Genomic DNA, 21357 nt, shown 5'->3' on the forward strand with positions numbered 1-21357 from the left:
AGTCTATTTCAATTGGACAATATTGGAGAGATTTTGAATGCCTTGAGTTAATTTATGCTGATTTATGTGGGCCTATGAAAACTACGTTATTTGGTGGGAGTAAATATTTTTTGATATTTACTCATGATTTTAGTCTAATGAGTTGGGTTTATTTTTTAGCATACAAGTTTGAGACATTTGAGAATTTCAAAAAATTCAAAGTGCTTATGGAAAATCAAAAGGATTTTTTAATATAGACTCTTTGTATAGATCGATGAGGTGAGTTTTTATCTAAAAATTTTAATCTCTTTTGTGAATAACATGGTATCCACAGGGAGTTGACAACACTTTATACACTAGAGCAAAATGGTGTAATCGAACGGAAAAATCGAACAGTTGTAGAAATGACATCAAAATCTTTTCTAGGCTGAAGTAGTGATCATATTAGTATACTTGTTGAATATTTCTCCAACAAGGGTTGTCTTAAATCAAACATCATATGAAGCATGACAAGATAGAAAATCATCCGTAAATCACTTGAGATTTTTTTTCGAGTATTGCATATGCTTTGATAAATTCTTAATTTCGTCGTAAACTTGATAAGAAATCTAAATACATTTTTGTTGGGTATTGCAACCTATCCAAACCATATCGGTTATATAATCCTTTTATTAGAAAATTAATTATACGAAGAGATGTAGATTTTGATGAAGATTCAAATTGGAATTGGAATACACAAGGTGAAGAGACTTGAGTTCATATCCCAATGGGGAATAGAACCAACAACTGAAGGTGTTGAATCATCTCCTTTGGGATCACCAACTTCCTCACAATAAAATTCAAGAAGTCATAGCTCATCATCTTTACAAAGATCTTTTGATGAAACACCTTCAACAAAGGTCAATTCCTTAAGAGTCAAATCAATTTGCTCTATTTGTTACAGATCCAATAACTTTTGAAGAAGCGGTAACAAAGGAAGAGTGGTGAAATGCAATGAAAGAAGAGCTATTGGCAATTAATAAAAATGAAACTTGCACTATAAAAATTTGGTAAATTTGAGATGAAAATTGTTCATCGTAAATTAGCAACAACTTTTGCAACAAAATACTGTTTCATCACAAATCGACGACAAAAATAATTTTGTTAGAAAATTAGCAACATATTAAATTTGTCACTAAATTCATCGTAAAAATTATTTTGTCACCAAAGTTATCGTAAATTAGTGACTAATCAATATTTCATCGCCAATTGATGATGAATAAAATATTCATTATAAATATGGTGATGAAAAATTAATTTATCATGAATTCGATGATGAAAGAATCATTCATCACGAATATGCAATGAAATATTAATTAATTCCATTTAAATTAATGATGAAAATTTATTTCATCACTAATTTCGCGATGGAAAATGTTTTTGTCACAGATTTTTTGATAAATTTAGTGACGAAGTTAGATTCGTCGCCAAAGTTGGGGCATTAAACCCGAAATCATGATTTCACTTCTCTCCTTCTCTACCTTTTTCACGTAGATCTCTCACGCTGTTGTCACCTCTTCGACCGATGGTGGCGCATCTCTTCAACGAGCGAAGCTTGCAACAACGAATTGGTATTTCTCCCTCTCCTTTCCATTCCACGCCTCCACCCGTTGAGACGAGTTGCCCTCCCCACACACCACCAGTGGCCTGCCGTAGGCCAGCAACCATTGGTTGTTGGCCTTGCTGCAGGGAGATGACCACTGGCCAAGGGTCATGGGATGCAGGCCGGAGGCTAGTAGCCACTGGCCGAGTGTCATGGGATGCAGGTTTAGGCCGCACGCTATTGGCAGCTGGCCAAAGGCCATTAGCCGCTAGGCATTGGCTGCGGGCCAGTGGTCGCAAGGCTACTACTCGATGGTTGCGTGGCCGCCGGTCGATTGCTACACGGCCGGTGGCACGCTGCCTACGAGTCCTGCTACCCACTGCGAGCTCGACCGCAAGCTCGACTAGTCATGAGCATGGCTGATTGTGAGCTCATATCTCGCTGTGAGCTCTACTAGCTTCGAACTAATTAAGCCTTGGGTAGCTTTATGACTTCTATTTTTTGTGATATTAATTTTTTTTACTAAAAATATTTGTTTTTACATATTATATTTAATTATTAATTTTGTAATATTTGTGTAGGTCTCTATTTTATGTGGACTTAAAGTAATTAGAGAGATATTCATCTTTGTTCATAGACTTTAAGTATATTTACAATAACAGTTATTTTTTGATAGTGGATGTTTTTTAGTTATAACAGTGGTACTTTAATATTAGTTATTATTATTTTAATTTAGTAGCAATTAATTATGCTTATGTTATTGATGAAGAGGCCTATACTAAAAAAAATGATAATCACAGTTAGTCGCATTGACTCAATCCCTGGAGGTGACCGGTCCGGTCCCACGAAAGTTTCCCACCGACTATCAGGGTAAATCGGGAAGCGTATGCAGTGGCCAACCCAGATGTCCAACATCCTTTGATTGCGATCCCTAAAATGATAATCCCGGTTAGTCGCATTGACTCAATCCCTAGGGGTGACCGCCCGGTCCTACGGAAGTTTTTTATCGGCCACCAAGGTAAATCGGGAAGCACACGCAGCGGCCAACCCAGATGTCCAGTATCCTTTGATTGCGAATGAAGAGGTCTATACTAGCCTTTATTTATAGTAGATCAATGTTAGTATTTTTAAATTTAAACATAAGAAATATGAAGAAAGCAAGAAGTTGAATATCTAAAAAGAACTTACCTGAACGTAGGAGTTTAACTAATGAATTTATTATTGCATTGGAATAATTTTTGTATTTTGCTTCTCATAATGTTGAATTTATGGATGGAGATAAGATAAGATATCCGTGTAGAAAATGCCCCCATGGTAAATTTTTATAGTGTGATAAAGTTCGAGAAAATCTTTGTAGACTTGACTTCACCTTCAATTACTATAATTGGACTTGTCATGATAAACCATTCATATCTAATGAGGATTATGAATTAAATATATAAGTTTTAGTTAGTATGGATCAGAGTTATTATGATCAATTAAATTCATATCATAGGATGGTAATTGATGTAGGATCGAGTTAGAGCGCTAGAGGGGGTGAATAGTACTTCATTGCTTTTTCACTCATTTGGAAAACTTAAGTAAACTTAGAGTACGGACATAATAAGTGCAGTAGAAATAAGAGAAAGGAACACTTTTATTTATTTAGTTCACAACCACTAGCTGCTACTCCAAGGTCCACGATCCTTGATTGTATTCGATGAACAATTAACTATTAAACTCCCCTCTTACGAGAAGGAGTATTGGCTTTACAAAATCAGTTAGGAATGGTAAACCTTTACCGTCCTAATAATTTAACTATAAAAGTGAAATCAGGATGTTATCGACTAAGAAAATAGAAGTGAGGCGTAGAAGTCAATGTAGCTCCAGGTGTTATGACAACTTACTGGATGGGTTGTTCGCACACAAGAAGTTATCGTAGTAGTGTATAAATTATGTTCTTAGGTTTCCCCTTGCAACCCTCGCAACTACATATAAAGGTCAATCTAGGTGATTGGAAGTCCTTCCGGGCACCACTACATCATCCCGTCGATCCACTTCTGATGTTGACTCGACATCTTCTAAGCGCATGTATCCCTTCTAGGTACCTGGATGTCGACATGGAGGTTATCGGATAAACTTTGACTCTAGAACACATTATCAAGATTTAGACATCTAGAGCCTTTTCAGATGCCTAGAGGCTGAGGTGTCTCGACCTCTAGAAACTCATCACCTCATCCGACTCGCGAGCCTGCTCGGCTAACGGTTGGACACCTAGACCGTCCGATTGCTTGGATCTAGATAAGGGCGTCCGGAACTCAAAGTTTCAGTTCCTTCTTTACTGCATCATAAGTTAGTCCAAAACAAAACATAAACAAGAAAGTGATAGTTTTGGCAAACTATCTAGTCTTGACTTTTAGATTTCTAGTGAAATCCTATATCAGATCGACACCTACTATTCTCATTCCCAAGAACATGTGCTCACCCACTCCACTTGGGAGAATTTACCTTTTGTCAATCTGATCCTCCAAACCTGTTGGACTTTTGCTCAGCCTTGATCCTCGACCCCAAGGATTTCCATCGCTAGACGTCCAGTCCTCCAAATTAATCGCCTAGACTTTTCTGCCTGGTGCTCTGATCTTTCAAGTCTTCCTGCCAGTCCTCTTAACTAGGACTGCTTTGCCAGTCCCCTTTACTAGGACTTTTTTACCTAGTACTCTAGATCAAGACTTCATTGTCTAGTTCTCCTGACCAGGATTTTCTTTGCCTAGCCACAACTAGGATTTTCTTGTGCTACCCTGCACGCTTAGTTCAACTCATTAGTCCACTTCACAGACCTAACTTTAATATGTTCGTCTTCCTCCTCTTCTTTGATCGTCAGCCTCTTCCGAGCCATTGTCCATGGTATCAAATAGTACATCCGAGTTTATTATTTAAATAAAGAATATTTTAAATTTGAATCATTGGGGATGTAGCTTAGATGGTAGAGTACTCGCTTAGCATGCGAGAGGTACGGGGATCGATACCCCGCATCTCCATTTTTATTTATTTACTGTAATTATTTTTGCATTAAATATTTTTGCAAATAATATTTAATTTCATCCGTCTTCCACCTCTTCGGTCGTCACCCTCTTTCGAGCCATCGCCCACGACATCAAGTAGCTCATTCGGCTACTCTTTTGCACGGGGTAAAGGCATTAGTTGCTTTGTCGATGATGCACCCAACGCTCTTCTCATTTTCAATACTCCTCGAAGAAGAAGGATGCCAAGCATCATCACCAATTCCCTATTGATAATTGACTCAAAATTAGTAATGGAGTTAATGGATTGATGATGTGACAATTAATAGTAGTAATGGTTAAAAGAAAAATATATATGTTCAATGTATCTGCATTAGTTGAGTTAGTGGAGTATGTTTATGTGGTAAGTGATTTATTTGAGTTATATATGTAGTTTATAAATATGTTACGTATTGATGAATGAATGTATTGGATAAAATTAGTGTGTAATCCCTTTGTCTATTTTTTACCTTATACAATCTTCCTTCTTTATTATCCAATAGTGGTATTAGAGTATCGGGTTTGACGTGTCCTAATTTATTTGTGATGGTCTCAAATCGTCGTTATAAATGAGCATGTCAATTTAATTAATACTGAATCCCCTAACTAGAGTAGTATAGGGCAACTCGAGTCGTCTCCCAACGATTGTAGACGTGGTGTCTACCATTCTACGTGTCACGTGGTGCATCAAATTGATATAGATCGAAACATTTCAAAACTAAAAATAAAAATGTAGTATGGAGTCCCAAGTCGTATTTTTCCAAGGATACTAATAAGTGTGTTTGAATTAGATTTTCAACTCTTTCTTTTTGGATTTTCTATACAACCAATTTAAAATGTCAAAACATCTAAACAAGTATTTGAATTAAAATCTAAACAAAATGATTATAATGAAAGAAATTACAGCTAAATTAAGAAAACTAAATAACTGGAAAATTAAACTAACTAAATGCAGAATTAATAACAAAATGGTAAACTACCGAATAGAACTAGAATGAACAAGAAATCTAACTCTAAATACAATTGAACCACTTGATCCTAATGCAATTAAACTAAGATTCCTATCTTGATTCAAAAGAATTAAATTCAGAAATAAATTGTGAAAAATTTGTAATTAAAGCGATTAAAACAGGAAATGGAAACAACATCTAAAAACATGCAAGCATTAATCAAATTATGCATCAGAAATGGAATGTTTTAATTCGAAAGCAAATTCAGTAACAAAATGTCTGCAAATCAACTATAGATCTATGTTAAGAAAAATCTGGAAACATTCACAAACTCAAATCAAAGATCAACTTCCTTCTCTTCACAGATCTACGAAGAAACCTCAGGGAACGCCCTTGTGGTTTTCAACAGCTTCTCCCGAACCCTTCAACCAGTGATTCTCGATCTTCCAGCTGCAGGGAACGCCCTTCTAGCTGGAATTTCTGTCGCGTGAAGAACAGAGGACGTAGAAGCAATCGTAGCTGAAATCTGATTGACAATGCTTCTAGTGAAGGTGGAAGCGGAATGATTGCAGGAACTCTTGGAGAACTCCAGAAAAGCTCTACGATCGGCTGGAAATCGCAGATCTAGGGAACGCCCTTGATCCGATGGTTCAGCGGAATGCGGATGGAGGAAATGGCTTGATCTGGAAAATGATCTTGATCGCGATCTGCTCAACACCTTTCCAGTTGCTGATGATTACAGAAGTCGCCGTTGAAGATGGAAGATGAACTGAGATATGAGAGGTGAATGGAGCTTGGCGTCGGTGTCGCGCGCGCGGAGAAGAATCGCGATCCAAATTTGCCCGAAGCCACTGTTCTCTTCTCAAGCGCTGCCTTTTCTTCTCCAGTGAACCGGGTTCAATTCTCCAGTGAACCGGGTTCAGCAGTTGGATCCAATTTCTGGCTAAATTTCTGGACTGCTTCAATTGATTCGATCAATCAAGTTCAACAGTAACTTGACTTAGCTGAACTCGAGCTCATCTAGATTTCCAATAATCCCGGTCTTAACCTAGAACCAAAATTAAAAGACCAATCATGATTAAGCAAATTTGAATTAACTCTAAATAAAATCATGAATATCAATTTTAACACCAAAACCCATTATTTAACCCAAATAAACTCAAATGTTTATTAATTCGAATTAAAATGCAATGCCAATTAAACCAATCATCAAAATCCCCCACACTTATTTTTGCTTGTCTCAAGCAAATAAAGAAACTAAAATCCTACTTCAATGGCACCCCCCTAAACACATTCCGAAACATGATTAGTAAATAGAAAAAGCAAACCATCTAAAATAATAAAGTTCAAAGATCTTAAGCATTCTTGGACACTCACTTTAACTTTTGGTTTACTAAATACTAACTTCCACTTTCATGAATGAATTGAACATGATATCACTCAAACCTCCCAGGATAAGAATTATGTGGCTCTCCTTCTAAACTAAAATGTATGCTTTTTTGGTAGAGGGCACTCAAGCTACACATGTTTCTTGAACTACCATAAACTTGCTAATCTTCTACTCTCTACCACTATTATGGATATAAATTCCAGTATAAAGGTAGAATGAAAAGCAATAAAGAAAGAGCAGAAACAGTTCAGGATTGCAATTTGAAGCAAGAAAGAATAAGAAGAAATTGGTTTTTTTTCAATAAGTGGAAGATTTGGGCACAAAAGATATTATATGATTGGACTTTGGCCATTCTTTTATACTTCTCTTCTTCTATCAGTCATCATTTCAGAATCTCGAATTCAGTTTCCATCAAATTCCAGCATCTTGTTTCTGAAACTCTATAGAAATTCACTCTTTTCAATTATCTGCAATTCCTGCACTTTAAAATTCTGCTACTCCTTTTAAAACTCAAATTTCTTTGTTCCAGTTCTTAACATGATTTCTTTCATTCTTTTTCCCTTTTGTAACTTGATTATTAATGCTCCTTCACCTGCAATTAGTCTTGAAAATCAGCTCCTGATCAGCCTCTCAAGAATTTCAGAAATAGGCTGAAAAATTGCAAACTGCCATTTTTTTCTGATTTCAATCTGTTTTTGTTGCTTTGCTGCCATCAATAATTTGGACAGCTTGATATTTGAAATTGTTGTTTAGAAAGCAACTAAAATGAAGTTGGTTTCACTGTGATTCATCACTTCATCTGATTCTTGGCACAATCTTTATACATTCCACACTTTTTCTCTTCTTTTTTCTATTTTTTTTCTGATGCATTCCACAATCTGCAGCTATTCCTTTTCCATTTGAGTTAAGCTCACTCCTTCAGACAATTAGACACTGCTGAAACTGACCCAAAAACTCTGAAAATTTAGAATCTTTCACATTCAGCATTAGTTTTCAACTTCCATTTCTCATTTGCACCCAATTGGCATTTCTTGCAGCACTTAACAGATTTATAGCTAAGTAACTTCAGTAAGTTTGTTTCAGAACAGATTCACCAGATTTCAGAAATTCAGATTCACTTAACCAATTCCAGATTTTATTTCTGCTATTTCATTACCTTCCGGAATTTTCAGCTCTTTAGATTTCAATCACTGATCAAAATATCTGATTCCTCAACTCTAAGAATTCAGCTGCTACAACATTAAAATCTGATTCCAGTTTTACTGAAAAATAAAATGAAACTGATCTGATGCATTTAGCCCTGCTATATCAAGATCTGTTGTGCGAAGGAATTTGAGCTTGACTTGTTATGATTCTAGCCTTGAATAAAGCATACTTTGACTACATAATAATAAACATTTGAATTCTGAATGATTCCACCAATATCTGTTAAAATTCAGCTTGTTTTCAGAACTTCCCAGCTTATCTCAGCTAGAGTTTCCACCTTATTTTCAGCTTGAATTCCAACTTGTTCACACTGCATTTACACACTTCACTTTTTCACAGCAAGGTAACCTCTTTTTGTGCCAAAAATAGGCAGAAATGAACTTAGAATTTCAGTTCTCTGATAATTCAACCACAATTCCACACTTAATAGCTTCATTCTAAACTTTAAGTTGCAATTGTTCTTCCTTGCTTTTCTATTTCTGCAATTCTGAACAGCAACATTGATCCAGCTTAATTCCTTATCAGTTTTAATCCACTGCTCCATTGCTCAGAAACTGACAGAAACAAACTCTTAGCTCTCCCCCACACTTCAACTTTTGTCTGTCTCAGACAAATCCGACAATACCAGCTCCAGCATTTTGCACTTTTCATAAACTGACTACATGCCCACTGAATTACAACAACAACAATTACAACAGCAACAATTACAACAGCTTCATCAATCCACAGCAACAATTACACAGCAAGTAATAAAGATCTAGATATGACTACATGCCCACTGAATTTTCCTCCAAATTCGGTCAGCTATTGCAACAAATTTCACGTAGAGTATTCTCAAGTAAATCCAGCAATAACATTAGCTGAGAAATACAAACTCAGCTGAAGAAAATCAAAACACAATAAGCAGTTATCAGCAAACAACAACACAATTTTTTTTTATCCTTAATTTTTTTTTTTTTACACCTTGCTGTTTCCTCTCCTTTTCTTGCTGCTATCAACAAATTTGATAAGACTCTCAACTTAATATTCAATGAATACTTGAAAAGAATAAGATCCACCGAAATTAACCAACTTATCCAAGCAATTGATACTTTACTCTATTGAAACCATACTCTTGAAGCACATTCTATTCTTCCAAAGTTTCAACTGAATTATCAAAGACAATCCAAACAACACCATTCCACAACTTCTGTTAATACATATTCTGATTTCATTTCTTCAATTCCAGCAACTCACATTCTGAATAAAAATTCAATTTGCTAGCAGAAAACAAATCAACTAAATTACCCCTGCCTGGATCCGAAAGTTATACTACTCCTTTACACCAATTCTGCACTTGATTAGCATCTCACAGCAGGATTACAAATGAAGATTATTTCAATTAACAAACTGTACAGCTCCTTAAACTGATAGAGTGCAACCAAACATCCTTCCCCCACACTTCAACTAAAACATATTTGGCCAAATATCCATCATATAACATCAATTGTCCCCATATCCAAGAATATAAATCAAGAAGAATGCAAAGATATGATGGTAACAAAGAATAAAGGCAAGCATAGTGTGGAAAAAGGAATACAAAAGATATACCTTCATACATGAAATTTAATCCATTAATTGTGGCTTTGAAAGAATAAAAGCAAATTCTAGAGTTGCAATAGCATGAGTGCATCACACAAATGAAGGCTTAAACTCACTAGGTAGAAAAATTATCACGTCAATTCATCAATCTAGTTTCCATTATTAGATAGTCACCTCAAGAAAATTAAGAGCCCAATTATGACAATAAGTCCAAAATTAAACCATCAAAAATAGCTAACTTCCTCTATTTCTAACATATTAACGAAAACATGTCAAGGGGGTGCCATTTACTTTATTCCAACTCTCTAATCATGCAAAAAGAACAAACTAAAAACTAACTTGCAAAAGTAAAGAATTATTATTTGAATGAAAGCAAACAAAAGACTAAGTTGAAACGAACTCCCCTTTAATTGGGTAGATAGCTCCAATGTGCTTCACAATCTCCAATTCCATCTTGTTGTTGACTTCATGAAAAAGCTTAAGTCGATGCCCATTCACCTTGAAAATATGGCCCGTAGACTCCTCCCTAATCTCAACAACTCCATAAGAGAAAACATTAGTAACAACAAAAGGTCCTTCCCAACGAGATCTCAACGTACCTTTAATCAATTTAAGTCTTGACCTATATAAAAGCACCTTGTCACCAATATGAAATTCCTTACCAACAATGTGCTTGTCATGAAAATTTTTGGTCTTCTCTTTATAGATCCGTGAGTTCTCATAAGCCTCCAACCGAATTTCTTCAAGCTCTTGGAGTTGTAGCTTCCTCTCCTCTCCTGCTAGGTTAGCCTCAAAATTGCAAGCTTTCACGGCCCAAAATGCCTTATGTTCAATCTCTACCGGGAGATGACAAGCTTTACCATACACCATCCTAAAAGGAGACATCCCTATTGGAGTTTTAAAAGCTGTCCTGTAGGCCCAAAGAGCATCATCTAACCTCTTGCTCCAATCCTTCCTGTCCGGTTTCACAGTTTTTTCAAGAATTGACTTCACTTCTCTATTCGAAACCTCAGCTTGTCCATTTGTTTGGGGATGATAGGATGTAGAAACTCTATGTGAAACCCCAAATCTTCTTAGCATAGCTTCCATTTGTCTATTGCAAAAATGTGTCCCTCTATCACTGATTATTGCCCTGGGCACTCCAAACCTGCAGAAAATATGAGTCCTGACAAAACTAACAACAACAGAAGCATCATCAGTCCTGGTGGGAATGGCCTCCACCCACTTGGAAACATAATCAACTGCTAACAATATATATGAAAATCCAAAAGAAACAGGAAAGGGACCCATGAAATCAATGCCCCAAACATCAAAGATCTCACAAAAAAGCATGTAATGTTGATTCATCTCATTCCTAGGTCCTATGTTTCCAGTTCGTTGACACCTATCACATGATCTACAAAAAACATAGGCATCACGAAAAAGGGTAGGCCAATAAAAACCACACTCCAAAACCTTCCTAGCAGTCCGCTGAGGTCCAAAATGCCCACCAAACTCAGATGAATGACAAAATGTAAGAATAGACTGAAACTCAAACTCAGGTATGCATCTCCTAATGATCTGATCACTACAAAATTTCCACAAATAAGGATCGTCCCACACATAATATTTTGAATCACTTTTCAATTTATCCTTTTGAGCTTTTGAAAATTGTGCAGGAAAAACATGACATACCAAAAAGTTTACCAGATCTGCATACCACGGTGACTCACCATGCACCTGAAAGAGCTGCTCATCTCTAAAGTCATCATCAATAGCTGAATGATCCATATCACCCTCAATTCTGCTCAAGTGATCTGCAACCAAGTTCTCCTTCCCACTCCTATCTCGAATCTCCAAATCAAACTCCTGGAGAAGAAGCATCCATCTAATCAATCTGGGCTTAGCATCTGGCTTCTTGAGGAGAAACTTCAAAGCTGCATGATCAGAAAATACAACCACGTGAGAACATAATAAATAAGATCGAAATTTATCTAAAGCAAAAACAATGGCAAGAAGCTCCTTCTCTGTCGTGGTGTAATTTGCTTGAGCCGAATCCAAGGTCTTCGAAGCATAATAGATCACATGTGGTGCCCCATCAACTCTCTGTGCAAGTACTGCCCCTACAGCAAAATTAGAAGCATCACACATAAGCTCAAATGGTAAAGTCCAATCTGGTGGCTGAATAATAGGTGCAGTAACCAAAGCCTCCTTCAATCTCTGAAAAGCCTCCTTACACCTCTGATCAAAATGGAACTCTACATCTTTCTGAAGCAACTGAGACAATGGATGAGCAATCTGACTGAAGTCCCTAATAAATCTCCTGTAGAATCCTGCATGGCCAAGAAAAGCTCGAACATCCCGCACGCATGCGGGGTAAGATAAAGAAGATATAACACTAACTTTAGCAGGATCTACTTCAATGCCTTTCCTAGAGACTATATGACCTAAAACAATACCATGCTCAACCATAAAATGACATTTTTCAAAATTAAGCACCAAATCAGTCTCAATGCATCTATCTAAAACCCTAGACAAATTTTCTAGACATGCATCAAATGACGAACCATACACAGAAAAATCATCCATGAAAACTTCCATGCAATGCTCTAATAAATCACCAAAAATGCTTACCATGCATCGCTGAAAAGTCCCTGGAGCGTTGCAAAGCCCAAATGGCATCCGTCTATAAGCAAATGTACCAAAAGGACACGTGAATGTGGTCTTCTCCTGATCCTCTGGGTCGATGCAAATCTGAAAATATCCAGTGTATCCATCAAGGAAGCAATAATGTGACTTACCCGCCAACCTCTCTAGCATCTGATCAATAAATGGCAAAGGGTAGTGGTCTTTTCTGCTTGCTTCGTTCAGCTTCCTATAGTCCACACAAACTCTCCAAGCATTCTTCACTCTGGTGGGCACCAACTCATTCTCCTTATTAGCCACAACTGTCACCCCTGACTTCTTTGGAACCACATGAATAGGACTAACCCACTTACTGTCAGAAATAGGGTAAATAATACCTGCCTGTAGAAGTCTAGTCACCTCTTTCTTCACTACATCAAGCATCAGTGGGTTAAGTCTCCTCTGGGGCTGTCTCACTGGTTTCACATCCTCCTCCAAGAAAATCCTATGCATGCAAATAGAAGGACTGATACCAGGAATGTCTGCTAGGGTCCATCCAATGGCTTTTCTGTGCTGCCTCAGAATCTCTAAAAGTCTGCTCTCTTGCTCTTGTTCTAAATTCTGGGCTATGATGACAGGCAACTGATGATTCTCTCCTAAGTAAGCATACTTCAAGTGTGAAGGCAACGGCTTCAATTCATCCTGTGTCTGCTCAACAGAAGGCGATTCTAGGGGTAGAGCTTCTCCTAAGCAATCCCCTACGCATACTTCTTCTTCTCTAGGCGATCCTAGGGGTAGAGCTTCTCCTAAGCAATCCCCTACGCATACTTCATCTCTATCCCTCTGAAATAATCCATCAGAAATATCATCCACTCCCAAATCTGTAAAATCTGCAAAATCTGTAGTCAAAACATCTCCAGAATCAATCTCAGAACAATCTGAACCCATCTGTGAAAAGAAATCCATATAATCCATCTCATCTGAAATATCCAAACTAAGAACAGAATGATCCTCTCTAGGATGCTTCATAGCGTCAAGAATGCTGAATCGAACCACTGTATCACCTACCTCCATAGAAAGTGTGCCCGCATGAACATCTATCTTTGTCCTTGCAGTCTTCAAAAATGGTCGTCCTAAAATAAGTGGAGATCTACTGGCCAGATAGTCTCCCTCCATGTCAAGTATATAGAAATCTGCAGGAAAGATAAGTTCTCTCACCTTAACCAATACATCTTCAATAACTCCAGCTGGGTGAGTCTGACTGCGGTCAGCTAACTGAATGACAACTCCTGTAGGCTGTAATGGTCCAATGCCTAAAGTCTGAAACACTGATTTTGGCATTACATTAATTGACGCTCCCAAATCCAGCATAGCATCCTTAAAAAGACTACTCCCTATCTCACAAGGCACTGTAAAAACTCCAGGATCTTCGCATTTCTGAGGAACAGTCTGAATAAGTGCTGACACATTCTTGCCCATGCTAATCAACTCATTTCCTTTCAACTTTTTCTTGTGCACACAAAGATCCTTCAAAAATTTTGCATACTTTGGAATCTGCTTGATCATTGTGAGTAAGGGAACATTAACTTCCACCTTGCTGAATAAATCCATAAGTTCTTGGAATTCCTTAGCTTTCTCCTCCTCTACATCCCTTCTTGGTTGAACCTTTACGTCGAGGAAAAGGTAAAGGAACTTGCTGCCCGGTATTTCCTTGCTCTAAATCCTCAATTTCTGCATTTCCAGCTTTACTGGTGGCTGCTGGAAAATTTTCAGCAGCAAATAAGCTTGCTGGAATTTTCTGGAAATCACTCCATTACCTCCTTTTTCTTGCTCCAAATCTATATATTCATCAATAATTGGTGTAGACCTTGAAGTTGGCACATTCTGGACTTCTGGAATTCCTTCATTGCTGAAATTTTCTTCCTGATTTGCTGGAAATTTCTCAGCAGCAGCCCCTCCACTAGAACTTCCCAAAATTTTTCTCCCACTCCTTAAAGTTAATGCACTTACGTTCCCTTTAGGATTAGGAGTAGTTTGTGAAGGCAACTGATTTGAACCTTGAGATTGCAACTGGTTAATACTAGAGGCTAGCTGTCCAATTTGCCTTTCCAAATTTTGAAGTGCAGAATCTGTTCTTTGCTGATTTTGATTTTGCTGAATTATTTGCTGCATTAACCCTTCCAATCTAGCTTGCTGTGGATCTGAATTTGAAGCATTACTAGGGCCTCCTTGGGTTAAACTCAACCGTGTAGGTGCTGGAAGTGCTGGCTGGAAATTCTGCCCTTGCTGAAAATGTTGATTTTGCTGCTGGAAATGAGGCTGGAAATGCTGATTAGGTGTTCTGAAATTGCTGAAATGAATGCTGGAATTGCTGAAAAGGTGGCTGGAATTGGTTTGCAGGGTAGTATTGATGCTGGAATTGCTGATTTTGCTGGAAACCTTGCTGATTTTGTTGCTGGAAATTCTGGTTAGGCTGAATCTGGTATTGCTGCTGGAAATTTTGATTTGAAGGCGGTTGTTGATAAAATGAATTGCCATACCTCAAGTTAGGATGATCTCTCCAACCGGGGTTATATGTAGATGAATGCGGATCATATTTTTGTTGGAATTGAGCTCTAGAAAATGCCGCCAAAGATTCATCTTGATGGAGATTAGGACAAAGTTCTGAATTGTGATCATTGCTTGAACAAATGCTACAAATCATGCCTTGTTTACATGGAAATTGAGCAATTGGCACACTAGAAGGCTGATTAGCATTATTCAAGACTAATTGCTTCACCAAAGATGTTAATTCCATCAATGAACTCCTTATCTCCTTTTGTTCATTAGCAACCATCTGGACTTCACCAACTCCTCTAGTTGTGAGCGTTCTACTCCCAAATTGCTGTGAGTTTTCAGCCATGTTTGATATTAGCTCCCTTGCTTGTTCTGGAGTCTTGTTCACTAATGCCCCTCCAGCTGCTGCATCTATCATACTTCTGTCCATAGGTAATAAACCCTCGTAGAAGTACTGGACAAGTAACTGCTCACTAATCTGGTGCTGAGGACAACTTGAACACAATTTCTTGAACCTTTCCCAATAATCATACAATGTTTCCCCCACCACTTGTTGAATCCCACAGATACTTTTCCTGATAGTTGCAGTCCTCGAAGCTGGGAAAAATTTTTCCAAGAAAGCCTTCTTCATATCCATCCAAGAAGTGATGTATCCCGGTGGCAAATAGTACAACCAATCTTTTGCTACTCCAGTCAATGAGAAAGGAAAGGCCCTTAGCTTAATATCCTCTTCTGAAATTCCTTGTGGCTTCATGGTTGAACATACCACATGAAATTCATGTAAATGCCTGTTTGGGTCCTCTCCAGATAATCCTTGATACTTTGGAAGTAGATGAATCAACCCTGATCTCAACTCAAAATCACTCTCTAATGTAGGATAAGTGATGCATGAGTACTTGAAAGCTTCATCAGGAGCTGCAAGCTCCTTCATTGTTCTGCTATGATCAGCCATGAGAATATCTGAAGAATTTTCTGAATTTTCTGAATTTTTCTCTTGAATTCTCAAAGCTCTGAAGGTCCTTTCAATTTCAGGATCTAACTCAAACAATTGCTCTTTAGAAGACCTGGTCATGAAAACAATTCAATTAGCATTCAAGAAGATATTCTATGAAAACAAATACAATGATAGTCAATGAAAATCAAACATGCACAATCTAAAACAAACACACATTACTAGTAGGTTCCCCGGCAACGGCGCCAAAATTTGGTGTCTACCATTCTACGTGTCACGTGGTGCATCAAATTGATATAGATCAAAACATTTCAAAACTAAAAATAAAAGTGTAGTATGGAGTCCCAAGTCGTATTTTTCCAAGGATACTAATAAGTGTGTTTGAATTAGATTTTCAACTCTTTCTTTTTGGATTTTCTATACAACCAATTTAAAATGTCAAAACATCTAAACAAGTATTTGAATTAAAATCTAAACAAAATGATTAAAATGAAAGAAATTACAGCTAAAAATTAAGAAAACTAAATAACTGGAAAATTAAACTAACTAAATGCAGAATTAATAACAAAATGGTAAACTACCGAATAGAACTAGAATTAACAAGAAATCTAACTCTAAATACAATTGAACCACTTAATCCTAATGCAATTAAACTAAGATTCCTATCTTGATTCAAAAGAATTAAATACAGAAATAAATTGTGCAAAATTCGTAATTAAAGCGATTAAAACAGGAAATGGAAACAACATCTAAAAAATGCAAGCATTAATCAAATTATGCATCAGAAATGGAATGTTTTAATTCGAAAGCAAATTCAGTAACAAAATGTCTGCAAATCAACTATAGATCTAGGTTAAGAAAAATCTGGAAACATTCACAAACTCAAATCAAAGATCAACTTCCTTCTCTTCACAGATCTGCGAAGAAACCTCAGGGAACGCCCTTGTGGTTCTCAACAGCCTCTTCCGAATCTTCAACCATTAAATCTTGATATTCCAGCTGCAGAGAACGCCCTTGTTCGCTGGAATTTCTCACGCGTGAAAAACAGAAAAAGAACAGCATCAGATCTGGAAATCAATGCTCTGATGAATCTGAAAATGGAATGGTTGCAGGATTCCTTGGAGAACTCCAGAGAAACCCTACAATCGGCTGGAAATCGCAGATCATAGAGAACGCCCTTGATCTGCTGGTTCAATGGAGTGCGGATGAAGAAAATAGCGTCTGGAACATGGTCTTGATCGCGATCTGCTAATCCTCTTGCTAGTTGTTGAAGATTGCGGAAGTTGCCGTTGAAGACGGAAGCTGACTGAGATCTGAGAGGTGAATGGAGCTCGGCGTCGGTGTCGCGCGCGCGGAGAAGAATCGCGATCCAAATTTGCCCGAAGCCACTGTTCTCTTCTCAAGCGCTGCCTTTTCTTCTCCAGTGAACCGGGTCCAATTCTCCAGTGAACCGGGTTCAGCAGTTGGATCCAATTTCTGGCTAAATTTCTGGACTGCTTCAATTGATTCGATCAATCAAGTTCAACAGTAACTTGACTTAGTTGAACTCGAGCTCATCTAGATTTCCAATAATCCCGGTCTTAACCTAGAACCAAAATTAAAAGACCAATCATGATTAAGCAAATTTGAATTAACTCTAAATAAAATCATGAATATCAATTTTAACACCAAAACCCATTATTTAACCCAAATAAACTCAAATGTTTATTAATTCGAATTAAAATGCAATGCCAATTAAACCAATCATCAAAATAAAATTTGGTGTCCCCATTCTACGTGTCAATCATCGAAACATTTCAAAACTAAAAATAAAAGTGTAGTATGGAGTCCCAAGTCGTATTTTTCCAAGGATACTAATAAGTGTGTTTGAATTAGATTTTCAACTCTTTCTTTTTGGATTTTCTATACAACCAATTTAAAATGTCAAAACATCTAAACAAGTATTTGAATTAAAATCTAAACAAAATGATTAAAATGAAAGAAATTACAGCTAAATTAAGAAAACTAAATAACTGGAAAATTAAACTAACTAAATGCAGAATTAATAACAAAATGGTAAACTACCGAATAGAACTAGAATGAACAAGAAATCTAACTCTAAATACAATTGAACCACTTGATCCTAATGCAATTAAACTAAGATTCCTATCTTGATTCAAAAGAATTAAATTCAGAAATAAATTGTGCAAAATTCGTAATTAAAGCGATTAAAACAGGAAATGGAAACAACATCTAAAAACTGCAAGCATTAATCAAATTATGCATCAGAAATGGAATGTTTTAATTCGAAAGCAAATTCAGTAACAAAATGTCTGCAAATCAACTATAGATCTAGGTTAAGAAAAATCTGGAAACATTCACAAACTCAAATCAAAGATCAACTTCCTTCTCTTCACAGATCTGCGAAGAAACCTCAGGGAACGCCCTTGTAGTTCTCAACAGCCTCTTCCGAATCTTTCAGTCATTAAATCTTGATATTCCAGCTGCAGAGAACGCCCTTGTTCGCTGGAATTTCTCACGCGTGAAAAACAGAAAAAGAACAGCATCAGATCTGGAAATCAATGCTCTGATGAATCTGAACATGGAATGGTTGCAGGATTCCTTGAAGAACTCCAGAGAAACCCTACAATCGGCTAGAAATCGCAGATCATAGAGAACGCCCTTGATCCGATGGCTTCGAGCAAATTTGGATCCTTAAGTTCTAACTCTAAACAATGGAAAGAACACTAAGTATCAAGAACAAATTGCATTAATAAAGTAAAGAGTGCAACAAGTAAATAAGTGCATAAACAAAGAAACAAGCAAGAGAAATCTAAGGACAAACAACATTCAAAACTGTAAGGGGAATTTTAACAAACACTTGACATGCCAAAAATCTAATCTATACTTAGAAATGGAAGAAAAGTAAAGCTAATGATTCTCCCAAAGGTTTTCGCCGAAGGTGGATGCGATGCGAAGCGGACTCCAAGAATGGTGCGCCGAAGGAAGGAATCCCCAACTTCGAAGCAATCTGGAGATGATGTGGATGGATGAGATGATGTGAAGGAGAAGAAGATCCTCTTGGCTCCTTGATGGATGGAAGGTGGTCGGATGGAAGAAAGGAAATCTCCTCACCTTCTTTTCCGGAGCAATGAATGGAGATGGTGGTGAAGAAATGAAGGTAGGTGGCGCCTAGGGCGAATCCCGAGGAGAGAATGGCTTTTCTCCACAAAAAATCAGCTTTTATACCCAAAACCTACTACGCGACACGGCCGTGTCTCTTAGGCACGGCCTGGGGTAGGCAACCCCTGTTTGAGAGGCACGACCGTGTCTCTTAGGCACCCCCTGGGCAAGACACGCTTCTGGAAATAGGCACAACCGTGTCTCTGAGGCACCCCCTGGGCAAGACACTCTTCTGGAAATAGGCACGGCCGTGTCTCTGAGGCACCCCCTGGACAAGACACTCTTCTGTAAATAGGCACGGTCGTGTCTCTGAGGCACGACCACCCCTGTTTGAGAGGCACGGGCGTGCCTCATAGGCACACCCCAGAGTGAACACGCCCCTGTGGAAGAGGCATGGGCGTGTCTCTTAGGCACCCCCCAAAATAGGAGGTTTTCTGCATGTGTGTCACTTTCGTCCCTTTTAATCATGGCCTAGAGGCCGAATCTGTCTGAACCTCCTGAATGAAAGTTGTAGATCTTGAAGTTATCTTCATTTTGGTAGGTAGTACAGCCCATAGTTCGATCGAAAAAAAAAGTTATGGCTATTTTAGTTTTAGTCTGCAGAGCAATCCAACTGAGGCACGGCCATGTTTGGACCGTGGAAAAGTGAGGCACGGCCATGTCAAGAGGTTGTTTTTCTGTAAAATAGGCATGGGAGTGCCTATTAGACACGGCCTAGAGAGGGTGACCTTCGGTAAGATAGACACGGCCGTGTTTAGGAAGTATTCTGTAGAAGTGGCATTGCGGGGCCTTTTAGCATGTCTTAAAGACGGAATCCATGAAAGCACCCTGAAGCATAGTTGTAGATCTTGAAGTTCTCGTCATTTCGGTATATGACACGTCCCATGATTCCATCTGAGGTGAAAGTTATAGCCGTTTTAGTTTTGGTCTGTAGTGTAGTCCAGTCGAGACATGGGCGTGTCTTGACCTACGGGAAGATGAGGCACGGCCGTGCCTCATGAGACACGGCCTGGGCAAGGTGGGGCACGGCCATGCCTTGTGAGACACGGTCTGGAGAGGTGAAACACGACCCTAGGAGCCTCTGAAACACTCCAAATGACCTCTAGACACCTCCAAATAACCTTCAACTTGGTTCAACTTCATGGCTCCTTAAGTATCCTACAAAAATACATCAAAAAATGTTAGATTCAATCCAAAATTTGTAGGAATAAACAATAGCATCCAAAATACGTTCCTACTCGCAATATGTGTTAATATTCAATAATTACACAACGAGAGGGTCAAAATATCAAGTTTTAGAGCCAAAATAAACTATGAAAATGAGTGTTATCAATTTGCAATGGCAATCAACAGAGTTTCTCAACCCTTCATCCCCATTTTCAAAGGAGAGTACTATTAATTTTGGAGTATCAAAATGAAAACCCTTTTTAGATTTCAAGATCTTTGGGATTTAGTAGAGAAAGGTTTTGACGACGAGCGAGGATGCTGATGAAAGTTGATTAAGGGAGAATGGAAACAAAGGTTCAAAAGCATTGTTCATCCTTCAATAAGCAATACATGAGATGATTTTGCCCAAAATTGCAACTGCCTCATTTTCCAAAGAAGCATGGGAAATACTACAAAAAGAATTTCAAAACTCCTCTAGAGTGATAGCAGTTAAACTCCCAACTCTCAGAAGTGAGTTTGAGGCCTTGCTTATGCAGGGCAATAAAACTTTACAAGATTTTTTATCTATAGTAATTTCGATTGTTTGTCAAATGAGATCTTATGGAGAAAACATCTCTGATGCAATTATTATTTCAACATTTTTACGAAGTTTGATTTCTAAATATGATTATATAGTAATTGTGATCGAGGAGACTAAAGACCTTTTGATTTTCTCTTTTGATGAACTAATGGGTTCTTTGCAATCTAATGAGGCAAGGTGAAATAGATCAGTTGAGAAAAAAATAAATAAAATGCATTTCAAGCTTCTCAAGTGAAGGGCGAGATAGAAAAAAAGGAAGACTTCACTGGTAGACGTCGTGGAAGAGGAAATTTTCATGGTAAAGGACCTGACAGAGGGAGAAGTCATTTTGATAGCTAAGAGAGACAATTCAACGGGGATAAAAAATGAAACAAAAACTCTATTTAATGTTATGGGCGCAAAAGATTTGGACATATAAAGGCAAATTGAGGAAATGACTCACAAGCAAATTATGTGCATGAAGGAAACGAAGAAAGAAAGTTATTATGGTTCATTCTAATTCTAATGAAGTTCAAAACGATATTTAGTTTTGGATAGTGGATGTTTGAACCACATGACTAGCAATAAGTCATTATTTAAAGAGCTAGATGAATTACAGAAGATGTTTGTC

General features: G+C 37.7%; 1 protein-coding gene and 1 non-coding gene across 2 annotated transcripts; one reads left to right on the plus strand and one right to left on the minus strand.

Moving 5' to 3' along the window:
* Positions 1-4505: 4505 nt before the first annotated feature.
* TRNAA-AGC (transfer RNA alanine (anticodon AGC)) lies at positions 4506-4578 on the plus strand. Its single transcript has one exon. It is a non-coding gene; the product is annotated as a tRNA-Ala (tRNA).
* Positions 4579-10110: 5532 nt separating this feature from the next.
* LOC141848351 (uncharacterized) lies at positions 10111-15958 on the minus strand. Its single transcript, XM_074736381.1, is given in 6 exon segments — positions 10111-11122; positions 11258-11387; positions 11769-13998; positions 14000-14088; positions 14148-14667; positions 14669-15958. Coding segments are annotated over 6 exon segments (5271 nt in total).
* Between the last annotated feature and the right edge of the window lie 5399 nt (positions 15959-21357).

The sequence above is a fragment of the Curcuma longa genome, chromosome 17 (genome assembly GCF_044706935.1).
Source record: "Curcuma longa cultivar G26 ecotype Majalengka, Jawa Barat chromosome 17, ITB_CL_G26_1.1, whole genome shotgun sequence".
NCBI classification, from domain to species: domain Eukaryota; kingdom Viridiplantae; phylum Streptophyta; class Magnoliopsida; order Zingiberales; family Zingiberaceae; genus Curcuma; species Curcuma longa.